General features: G+C 38.3%; 1 protein-coding gene across 2 annotated transcripts in view; it reads left to right on the top strand.

The window, feature by feature from the left end:
• LOC131761268 (contactin-associated protein-like 3) overlaps positions 1–6,053 on the top strand; it is a 226,374-nt gene extending 220,321 nt beyond the window's left edge. For both annotated transcript variants that reach the window (XM_059071797.2, XM_067039809.1), the window contains 3 exons: positions 1,179–1,409; positions 1,651–1,722; positions 5,641–6,053. In XM_059071797.2, the coding sequence (XP_058927780.2) occupies positions 1,179–1,409; positions 1,651–1,722; positions 5,641–5,834 (497 nt within the window). In that variant the 3' untranslated portion in view covers positions 5,835–6,053. The remainder of the gene's footprint in view (positions 1–1,178; positions 1,410–1,650; positions 1,723–5,640) is intronic.
• The last annotated feature ends 6,242 nt before the right edge of the window (positions 6,054–12,295 follow it).

Consider the following 12,295-nt stretch of genomic DNA (forward strand, 5'->3'; position numbering starts at 1 on the left):
CAATACCCAAACTGTCCACAGAAGGGTGGTAATGGGACTAAATGTATTCTTTGATTATAAAATATATATTGCATGCATCCTATGTAACAGACACTAAGCTAAGTGCAGGGGTAGGCAAGAATAAAACACACTGCCACCAAGGGCTTTCCACATGTTGCATGAGAGAGGGATGATCCAAGGAGAGTGACCTTCTGTAACTGAGGCACCAGGCAAGGCTAGCTGGAAGTGTGGTTACACACCCCTGGCTTCAGAGTTCAAATGCCACTATTCAAAAGTCTATAAATCGCTTAGCACAATGCCCAGCCTATGGGAATCATTTGGTAAATTCTTGGTAGCTGTGTATGATTGTTTGAAAAAGAAGAGGCAATGAGCCTTTCTATACAAGGTGAAGTGAGAGGGAGTTTGACAGCAGATGCCAAAGTTGCCTCATACTGATGTGGTTTCCTCTGTGGGGGACATGGATGCTTCCCAGACTGACACCATTTAAACTTGAAGTCTACAGCTAAGGGTCTTTGGTCAGATTTCATGCCCACTGAGCAAGTGCACTGCGGGATGTAATCATAACTGAAATGAACGAATTGATGTTCTCTCCTGTGTCCGTCGCTGCTCTTCTTCGGTCTTAATAACCAACTTCTGTCAGTTGGGGATGAGGGCGGGGATCAGGAGGGGGTTGATGGGGGCAAAAGCCTTGATTTCTGGACCCGGGACAGAGACCACCTTTGTGAAGAAGGGGAAAGGAAGTGTGCGGAGTTCCCAGGGCAGCACTTGAGGTTACGGAGAGGCCCTCTCTGTGGGGCTCAGAACAGTCAGTCAGAATAAAGTGTTAATTTTAAGGGAACTGCAGAAGGGATTCCCAGAACGCTGCTGTCCCCCAACCCAGGAGACCTAGATTAATGGCCACAAATGCTGTTAAAAATATTTTGAAAAATGCATTGGCGGACGATTTCATTCGTCAGTGCCCCGTGACTGCATCCAAAGAAGCTTCACTTGACTGACACGGGGAGTGAGCACCCGCAGGGCATCAACCAAGGCGGCAGGTACCAACTCTGGCTCTTTCCTAAAAACGAAGGGCTCGGAGGGAAGTTCAGTTCATCACTGCTGCGCAGATGCAGGCTATTCCTGCGTCCCCGCCAGTCGCTCCTGAGCCCTAACGGTGTGTCCCACTTCTTTGCCCGCAGGGCTTCCCGGCGCGGACCGCGACACGCTGAGGGCTGGCGCGCGCGGCTTCACCGGCTGCCTCTCGGCAGTGCGCTTCGGTCCCGCCGCCCCGCTGAAGGCGGCGCTGCACCCGAGCGGGGCTGCCCGGGTCACTGTCCGCGGACACGTGGCCGCCGCGTCCGACTGCGCGGAGGGGGCGGGGCCCGGAGCTCCAGCGCGGGAGGCGACCCGACCGCTCGCAGACGGCGCAGGTGCGTGGCCCTCTGCCCGCGGTCACTCTGCGCCCGCGGTCTTCCACCCAGTCTTCACCCCAGAAGTTTCCAAAAGTCCTCTTTTCGTACACCTTCCCATTCCCTGGGTCTTTCCATTCTCGGTTCTTCGTTTCAAGTTCATTTCTGTCACTGCGTTGTCTGCTCTTCTTTCAGATGTTGTGGATTTCTCAAAAGTTCTCCTTTCCGCTCTTCTCTGTCATTCTTCCTTTTTCTACTGTAGGTCGTTCTGGATCAACAGATGAGGGAGAGCCCTTAGTTAATGCGAACAGAAGTGACTCCGCGGTCATCGGAGGTAACGAGGCCGCGAATGACCTCGTCCTTGGCGTTGTTGTCACTGTTAGCAAAGTCCAAAAAATATCCGTGAGAATCTGTGCTGATTGTGAGGTCAATGGCAGAGGCAGACCACATACAATTGCTCATGTTCTTGACATGATTGTACGTACGAATTCAGCTCCTTTGGAAACGCTTAGGAGAAGGAATCGATGGCTCCACTGAAACACTTTTTAAAGGATGGTTGCTAAACTACAGAATAATAAGAAGATTTTCATTTGAATATAGCCATTAGTATCTCTCAGAATATATACATATTTAAGATGCATTTACTTTTACTTCTTAGATTTAAAATAGCCATGGACCTCTCAGTCCCTTAGCCCAAAACATTCAAAAATAAGACTAAAAATAAAACATATTTTGGGAGAAGCACCTAAACTATGCAAATTGTCATTTTCCTGAACATAAAGATATGAAACTGTGTCTGGCATCAAGCTTATTAGGATGGAGAGATAGATAGATAGATTAGATAGATAGAGATATCCATCAAATAAATCCATTCATCTATATGTTTATATGTTTATATATATATATATATATCTATATTTGAAGAAGTAAAAGTAATGGCATCTTAAATATCTTCTAATATATCCTTTGAAGCAAAATGTATCCAGGTCTGACTCAAAAAATTAATATTCAATTCTCCCTCCTTATCATTCAAAGAACGTTTTGATTTGTTTAATTAGATTATTGAAATGTGAGTAATTTGCAAACTCTGCTTGGTGAGTAGAAGTAAACTGCTCTCCATTCCTTGCTACCTCAAAGTGTGTTAATTACTGCTAGAGCTGGGTGATAGGACTGGGGGTCCACTGTTCAGGCCGGCTACACACCTGCTCAGATTGGATCTGTTCATTTTGTCTGTATCCATCCAGACACCAGTTTTCTCCAGACAATTAGGAAAGTATTCAGACATTTTAAAGTGCTGACCATATCTATGTAAGAATTTTAACATTTCCATTTGTCTCAACTACTTTTATTTTTGTAATGAGTGAGGAATATGACCTCCATTTTATAACTCCAAGAACAAATAAAACCCATAAATGTTATTTAGAATACATAGCTAAAAGGAATAACTATTGTGTTAAAATTTAAATTAAACCTTATTCCTAAACCATTCTAATTTATTTTTAATGAGAAGACTTCACTATAATGCCAAAGCTAAGTGAAAATAAATCAACTTAAATGTGATTAACATTTACAAAGTAGGAATCCAAGTTCAAAATTTCACAAATTATCATAGTTTGTTCCCTTTTATTAGCAAGACCAGAGATAATAGTCAAATTGATGATAGAACAAAGATGTGGTCCTTAGAATTTTATTGCTCTTGCTGAATATCATTCCCCTGAGAAATCCTACTTGGTTCCTGATACGTGGGATGGAGAATGAGAGCACAGAAGGTCTTAGGGACAGAATGGCTCAGTTTACTAGGCCCTACAATTCACTTGAAACTGCCTTCCATCTGTGTGGTGGCTGGTTGCTGGGTGGTTTGTCAGTCACTGAGTATACAGACCTCCAGTGTATTGTTCCAAAAAGAATTATCAGACTTTTTTCTAATTGATCACACCCATGTGTGAAATATTTGATCTGTTTAAAGGATTATCCCAATAGGTGGATTTCTCCATGTTCTGCATTTTGCATCAGTATTTTCTCCTCTTGTAAACAACGGGAGTGTTATAGGAAAGGAGAATCAACCTACACAATATTCAATCTTGGTAAGCCAGAGATCACAGAGGGTTTCTTGCCAAGGAATCCATATTGTAGATGGACAGGTGGATGCATAGAGAAGGAGACAGATTTGTAGATAGACAGAGACACAGGCAGACATGAGCGTTTGTCAAAAATACCCTTACACTGGAGTTGCTGATAGGAATGTTATGGAAGGCATCAGATGCATTATTCAAATTATCTCAGTCTCTTCAGATAAGAGGTAGAGATAGAAGTTTTTCTAGGATCCCACCAAACCTCACGAAACAAAAACAAGCTAGAGTTAGACATGATCAATCACATACAGAAAACCCTGGATGTATAGGTGGGTCAGTGTAATGGTGAGAGTCATCACAAATCAAGTGGCTTGATCAATGTTATTGAGATTACTGGTCCCTGACACTAAAATTGGATATGATATAGCTCTTAAAGCAATGTCCTATAGCTAAACATAAAAATAACTAAAGTAACTGTGTTGTTTGTTCCCAAGTGAGATGCAAAATGTATTGAAAGTAATGAATATTCTACTTATGAATACTTAAGAATATTCACAAAATACTAAATATGCTACCTCCTCTCCGGTAAGAAGGGGTCTGGGTTCCTGATAGCATGTGCCCAGGAATCTCTGTGACCAGTTATACCCAACCAAGCTTTGAGTTTGTTGGGCTCCATTACACTTGCTTATGTCTGTCCCACAGTATAATGTAGAACCCTCATTTTGCAATACAAATTTTGATTTATACAACTAAGCAGTACCATATGTTTGCTTACATTTGTTAAATGGAGATATTAATTAATGCCTGTGTCAATCATCTTAAAACTATATTCACTAGTGAATGCTTCTTTTTATCTATTTGTTTCAGAATGGATTCCTTCTTCACGAATGTGATATAGCTTGAGTAAACATTCCTATGGCTTAGCTTGACAGTCTCAACCCTGATGGTGCATTAAAATAATTTGAGGAGCTTTTAAAATAATGCTGATACCTAGGCCTCCCACCAAAAGAATCTGAGTTATTGTCTGCTATGCAGCCAAGGTTGAGAACCGCTGGCAAACCTAATATCTTCAGTACATTTCCAACAAGAGAAATGTTTTTCTTTCACTTTCCAGATAACTGAATGTTATTAATATGTCTACAATTTTTTATAAAATGGTATATTAGTTATCTGTTGCTGCATGACAAATTACCACCTATTTAGCAGCTTAACACAATCCACATGTATTATCCTTCAGTTTCTGTGAGTCAGGAGTTTGGGCACATCTCAACTAGGTCCTCTGCTTAGGGTCTCACAATGCTGAAATCAAGGTGCCTTATCTGGGGTTTTGGGCTGGGGTCTCATCTAAAGATTCCACTGGGGAAGGAGCCACTTCCTCAGTTGCATGGTTGTTGGCTACATTCAGTGTCTTGCAGAGGTAAGACTGAGAGCTTCTGAATTTTTGCTGGCTCCTGGACAGAGTCTTTCCTTAGCACTTGGAAGCCATCTGCAGTTCCTTCTCAGGTGGAGTTTCCCAGCATGGCTCTTGCCACCTCATAGCCAGCAGGAAGAAAGAGACTCTAGCAAGACAGATGCTACAAGCTTATATAACATAATCATGTAATCATTTACAAATAATCAGGTACAGCCCATCACCTTTGTCATATTGTTTCGGTTAGAAGAGGGTCACGGGGGATCACACAAGGGTGTGGAACCCCCAGAGGCAGCAATCACTTAAGACTCTGTTGGTCTCATAGAGATAGATGGGATACATACCACATTACTGTAGTTCAACTGTATATCAGTATTAAAGTTTAATTGAATTTTCAGCAAAATACACATAAGCATTTAATCACTCCGTGGTGGGGCTACACTATACTTTTTTTTTTTCACTCTATACTTTTAAAATAATAAAAACCTGCTTGCTCAATTAGCATGAAGTGTAGGCATAAGCTAAGAGACCTCATTGTGTTTCTTCATTTTAGTGTGAAAGCATTCACTGAAATCCAATCATGATATGTCTTTAGGAAATTAAGGTATAAAACCTCTGTGTCTAAAGTTTGCATGGACTTACAAGTACATTTAATGTTATAATACCACTTGGTTTCAAATTTTCTGCTGATAAATGATGCTAGGGTAGATTCTAGTTAGGCTGACATTTACAGTTTATAATTTGACTTTGTATTTTCCTTTCTCTGTAGGTGTGATAGCAGTTGTGATATTTATCTTGCTCTGCATCACTGCCATTGCTGTACGCATTTATCAACAGAGATGGCTATATGAAAAAAATGAGTCAAATATTCCAAAAACTGGAGACAATGCTGAGACTGCTCTGAAAAGTGAGTTCAACATGCAAAGTACAGTCAATGAAAGCCAGAAAGAGGATTTCTTCTGATTAGCATTGGTCGTTTACTTATTACTATGATGATGTGACCATCTTGCTAAGCCAGAGGCTCACAGTGGATGAAGCCCACCCCCCCCGCTTGGCCTCCTGGGACAGACGGTGGGTGGGCAGCGCCATCAACTTGCTCACACATGGTCCCTGGAGGCTCTGCTCAGTACTCCTTCTTGGTCTACTTATTTAACAGTGACTTAGGTGTGCTCATTAATTACTGTCTGGCAGTTTCTGACTGTTCTGACTTGATCTCTAAAATTGAAATGTATTTTGCATAATCACTTTGGGTTTTAAGTGAGAATAAGAATTTGAGCTGTGGCCCTACTCTTAAAAATTCAACACGGAAGTTTATGAAAGTCAAAGTTGGACTCTAATGTTCTGTGTTACATGGAAACCTATGTTATGCTTCCTTTATCAATCACCTGCTGACATTTATAAACCGGGAAGTGCTTCTCGGATGGCCTTCAGCTGCATTCCCATATTCCTGTGAACCAGAGCCCAGTGGCCAAAAATGCATTAGAAACCTGAAAAACATTTTTTTGGCTGATTGTTTTTTAATATTTGTCTCTTTTAAATCAGTTTTGATACATTTTAGTGTTGAAATGAGTGCTGAATGTCAGCTATGAAATTCTGCTAGTAAGTTCAGATACGCAACAGAGAATTCATAGGTAGAAAAATGTGTAAAGGATTTCAATCTGTGATAATTTGCTTATCTTTCTTTGTAATTTGTCATTATACTCTTTGTAAATTGTATTAACGATCACCTAATGAGCTCACAAAAAATGTATATTTTCTAACTAAACTTGTGTCCATATATAAACTCCATGTTTAGCATTGGAAATGTATCCTCCATCCACATCTGAATGAAATATAATCCTAAATTTATTCCCTTTATGTATGAAGTGATTAAGTCACTTCACTTTTCTTTGTAGTCCTGTGATTTTTTTTTCTGAAGGTTATGTCAGCAACCCTTTGATTTCCTGTGACTGTCTGGCCATTTATTAGGGAAGAAGTCACATTTGAACCAAATATCTTCATTTTCCTTTTTAAATTTTGAGCCGATCTAGGCAAAACATTCCCTGAGTTACCTCTCACCTTGTTACTACTTGGAATATCAGCGGAAGGATGCTTATGTTACGGGAAGATACAGGTTATATGTTTTGAACTAAATATGTCATTCCAGTCAAGATTCTAGGATCTTGAGATACTTTTCCAATAGAGCACCCAAAATCAGCTAGTTCATTTTAAGTAGGGTATATCTGAATCCTACGAGAGCAAAAAATTCATATTAACTCCGGGGATTGATCCAATAACTACTTTTGTGGCAGTGGTCATTAGATAATTGCATGGAGTCACCATTTGTGCTGAAAAGCCAGTTATATTAAAAATGCACTGCCTTCTCTATATCGCGCCTGCCATGTGCCTGCCAGGTACTTACTTTGACCACAATAAGACTATCTGGATTTATATGCATTTTGCATATAATATATATATATGCTATTACATTTGAGTGTATACCTACTTTTCTGTGTTCTTTTTAAAGAATGGGAAAAGAGATCCTTTATATTGTCTTTTCTCAAAAAAATTTTCTTATGGTTTTGTATTAATTTTCTACGCATTGTAACAAACTACCACAAATTTACTGACTTAGCACTATATACATTTATTATCTCACAGTTTCTGTGGGTCAGGATCTGGGCATGGGTTCACTGAGACTTCTGCAAGGCTGCAATCGAGTGTCTGCCAGGACTGTGTTTTCACTTGGAAACTCAGCTAGGGAGGGATTCACCTCCTTGCTCCCATGATTACTGATAGCATTCCATTCCTTACTGCTGGAGGATTGATAGAAGCTTGCTTCTTCAAAGCTAGCAGAGGAGAGAGAGGGACTCTAGAGCAAGTCTGCTAGCAAGAGGGAATCTTGTATAATGTAATGTGATCATGGGAATGACATCGCATACCATGTGCCATATTCTGTTTGTTAAAAGCAAGTCACAGGTCTGTACTCAAGGGGAGGGATTATATAAGGACCTGAACCAGAAGGCTGAGATCATGGAGACCCCTTTAAAGTCCACCTACCATAATGTTGTATCTATATTCAGATTTCTTTAAATAAACGATGAAAAAATTTAGGATGTCACTATAGCAACATGTAAAGGACCTACCTTGGTAAATGAAAAACTACATATATGTAGTTTATTTCCCAAAGGAATGTGCAGTTTGGGGAAGGAGTCAACACAAAAATTATAGGCTCCATTAAATGATAGCTGAGTGTAAACATCATTAAATCACTGCAACTTTAACAAGTGATCACCTTATGTTCCAAAAGAATGTATCACTTTGGTACCTGAAATTTTACAGACTTATTGATAGTGAAATCCACTGCACCATGCTCTCTTTTCTAAAGGAAAAACTTTAAAATATTTTTACCAAACTTCAGTGATGCATCATCCACTTTCCCTGACTGACTTGTAAATTTTTCCTGCTTATTTGTTAATAAAATAACATTTTTGAATTAAGTTAGGAAAATATTTTAAGAAAAATTGAATGAAATTTGAATTATGAAATTATATTGTTTCTCCCTTAAAATATTAAAAAAATGTGCAAATGTATACATTCTGTAGTGGTGTGTATATTACTTTATCTCTACTGTATATATAGGGAATACCGTGATCTGTTAATATTATGTATGGTGGTATTTAAATTATCATACGAAAAGTGAAACACAAAGTAATGGATATTTACCAACTACTACTACAAGTTAAAATACCTATCAATATAGATATTTAAACCTTTGCCAGAGAACAATAATTTAACAATCACTAAGTTATTTGTTGAATGTTTACTATATACTCATAACTAGTTAAACATGATTTTCCCCAGGCACTTGGGTTTCTAGAGCACTAACTATATATACAGATTCCAGTTGCAAATAGCATCCTTTTATGAAATAAAAGGTCAAACATAATAATTCCTCAAGTTTTATTTTCAAATAAAAAAGGAAAATAGCATACAATTAACACTCATTATTGGGACTAGAATTTAGGAATTTCTGTTTACTTCCTTATGAAGTGAACCCTTCCCCCTGCTACCTCCCCAGTATTATTTAGTAATGTAGAAAAACATATTGGGGAATTTATATTCTGTTGGTCTAAATAAACACTACATCTGGAATTTTTTTCAGTTTCTTTCATGTAGAACATTTGATAGATAGTAGCTTTCAATGGATTTTAAAAAATAAAATATGGGGTTTCCTTGGTGGCACAGTGGTTGAGAGATCGCCTGCCAATGCAGGGGACACGGGTTCGTGCCCCGGTCCGGGAGGGTCCACATGCCGCGGAGCGGCTGGTCCCGTGAGCCATGGCTGCTGAGCCTGCGTATCCGGAGCCTGTGCTCCGCAACGGGAGAGGCCACAACAGTGAGAGGCCCGCGTACCGCAAAAAAAAAAGTAAATAAAATAAATAAATAAATAAAATATGATGCTCATGGTCCTTGCCTTGAAAGAAGACAAATATGATTGAAGCACTTTCCATCTAGTATTAAGTCTGACTATGCAGTTGGATTATAAGGCCATTCTTTAAACAAAGGAGATGAACATGTTAAATAAAAGCATGTTTATTGGGTTACTTAATCTACTGTTTTGCAATCCACATACAAAAATGTTTGAGTCCCTCTGTACCTTCAATAGATCTTGGCTGTCTCTTTCCCTTTTTAAGTTTGTCTATGGTGAGTGGCAACATGGAAGAAAGAATGAAAAAGAAAGTGATAGACATAAAATGGTCTGCACACAAAGTGGTGGGGGAAATGGATTTGGTGTTTATGTATACCCACAGCCTCACAGGTGCCCTTGGGCACATTTATAGGTTGGGGGATATTAATAGATTATGTGCACATTGAAAATAACTTACTACTTCAGCTGAATAAAAATATTTTTAATGATAGATCTATGGACTACCTAAACCTATATATGACTATTATCACTTTTTGAAAGGATTAAAGTATTCATAAACAATGGTTTAGTAAATTTAAGTTCAGAAAAAAATCAAATTTTATCAAAAACAAAAAACAATTCATATTCGCAGAATCATAGAGATTGTCTATTGGCAGGAGCATTAAATATCCTGCCATCCAATCCTTTCCTCTCCCTTCACAGGCCTCTAAGCAAGTCTAAGTTGCTTCATCCAGGGTAACAACCATTTATTAGTAGTTAAGTTTGATTACCTGAGCCTTGTTTCGCTGTACAAGTTCTCACAGGTGCAGGCCCTGCTAGTTACTGCTGAAAGGTTCATCAGAACATCAGCCACTAATATGTGGTGTAAGTTTAGTACAAGTATGGGTGGTGTTTTAGGAAGATAGGTGTGTGTGCCTAAGATGTGTGACTGAATTTATCATACATAGATCATATTGCTGGGAAAATAAGCTGCTACTTCCTATGAAACCTCTGTTTCAGAATTACTAGTAATGCAGTACATTTGCCATCCTTTGATTATGACTGAAAAAGGACATATATTCACTTTACTGTATTATTGTTTGTGTTAAAAGTGTTACCAAATGCAAGTTTGTGTGCCCAATGCACAGTGAGGCCAAACAAACTGAAGTTTTGGAGTAGATAACCGTTTATTGCAGGGTCATGCAAGGAGATGGGTGGCTGGTGCCCAAAAACCCACAACTCCCTGAAGGGTTTCAGCAAAGCATTTTTAAAGACAAGGTGAGGGAGGGGCATGGTTAGTTGTTGCAAATTTCTTTTTAAAGACAAGGTGAGGGAGGGGCATGGTTAGTTGCAAACTTCTTAGGTGTTGGAATCCTTTGTTCCTGCCGCTGTCCATGTGGGTCAGGTCATGATGTTCCTATAAACAGCTAACAAGACAAATGTTATCCTCTCTTCTGCAACTTTTTATCACTATATAAATGGAGAAGTGTTATACTTTTAAAGGTCAAAGCCTTGAGAATACAGGCTATCCTGTATATTTCAGGCTATAGGCAACATTCTTTTACAAAATGTGCAGAGCCAACATGACCAGGCACAGGCAACAGAGCACATAGGTTAAAGTAAAAGGAACATATACTATGGAGTCCGACTTATTCTTCTCTATTCCAAAAGGACGAGATGCTGGATTCAGAGTTTATCACTGACTTTGTAAATACAAATGCTCTCAGATCTAAACTTGCCCTTTAGATTTGAAAAATGAAATTTTATAAACTAACATTTAAGAAATTTCTTAACATGGAACATCTATAACTGAATGTAGCACTTTGCATAACTAATCTTTGACTTTAATTCTTAAAAGCAACCAATGAGGTAAAATGTTTATAATTATCCCCTCTTTACAGATCAGACACCTGCAGCACTAGGGCTTTCATTGCTTAGATGAGTGTCACACAGATAATTAATTCCTGACAGACACAGTGGAATGCAGGTCCTGACACTTCTAACAGTTGACTTGTTCCCATTTTCTGCAGCAAGTAAATATAAACCGTGGCTAGATTTATCTTTTGTTTCAATCTTTGAAGATATGATTTATATGTTTAAAAATATGAAATTCAAACTGTTTTGCCTAGGAACACACTCACACTGACACACACACACACACACACACACACACACACGCAAGACTTTCTACCTACCGGTGGCAGATTTATTCTTTTAATGTTTCCTAGAATGTTTAATGTGTATAGAGAAATACCCATGTTTTCTTTACTGCTCAAAATTTTAAGCACATATGAATCTATCAAATAGAATTTTTCTGAACATTTTATATACTTCCACAATATACAAATTAGCTTATAAACACTAGCTTTATAAATAAAATTACTTTAAAAAATTAGCTTTATAAATAAAGTCAGGCTGACTAAAACCATCATCAAATTACCTTAAACATTTTATTACTTAGAATGTTTAATATGTCAGTTTCTCCTAAATTTAAAAATTAACTTTAAAATCAGAAAAAAGAACACTCAAATTATGAATGTGATTACAAAAATTTTTGTAACACTTATGCCCATAGCAATACTTATGCTCATACCTTCTAGGGGATTTAACAATTTGCTTCACCTAGAATAAAAATACATCTCTCAGACCAGCCAGGGTGCAAGGTTTCAGCTGCCAGCCAAGGATTCTTGGCCAGGACATGTACTGGTTGTGTCTTCCAGTGTCTTATGAATAGACTGTGAATTCATTATTTTGCCATGCTGTTTGACCTGATAGCTATTTGGTTATTTTATGTGATTTTCAGAACCTTTGTTTGGGGGTAATAAATTACTTTTTAAAAAAAAACTCATCATAATTTCATTTATTCAGCCTTTGCTACTTCTATACATAAGCCTATAACAATTCCTTAAATACAGAGATAAACTAAATTAAGCAGAAAATTCACTGATTGGTAATCTAATTCTAATTAGAATTATGTCTACAATAATTTTTAATAACAACTATATTTTATCTCCATCATATCAAGCTTTCATTA

Source organism: Kogia breviceps, chromosome 8, assembly GCF_026419965.1.
Source record: "Kogia breviceps isolate mKogBre1 chromosome 8, mKogBre1 haplotype 1, whole genome shotgun sequence".
NCBI lineage: Eukaryota > Metazoa > Chordata > Mammalia > Artiodactyla > Physeteridae > Kogia > Kogia breviceps.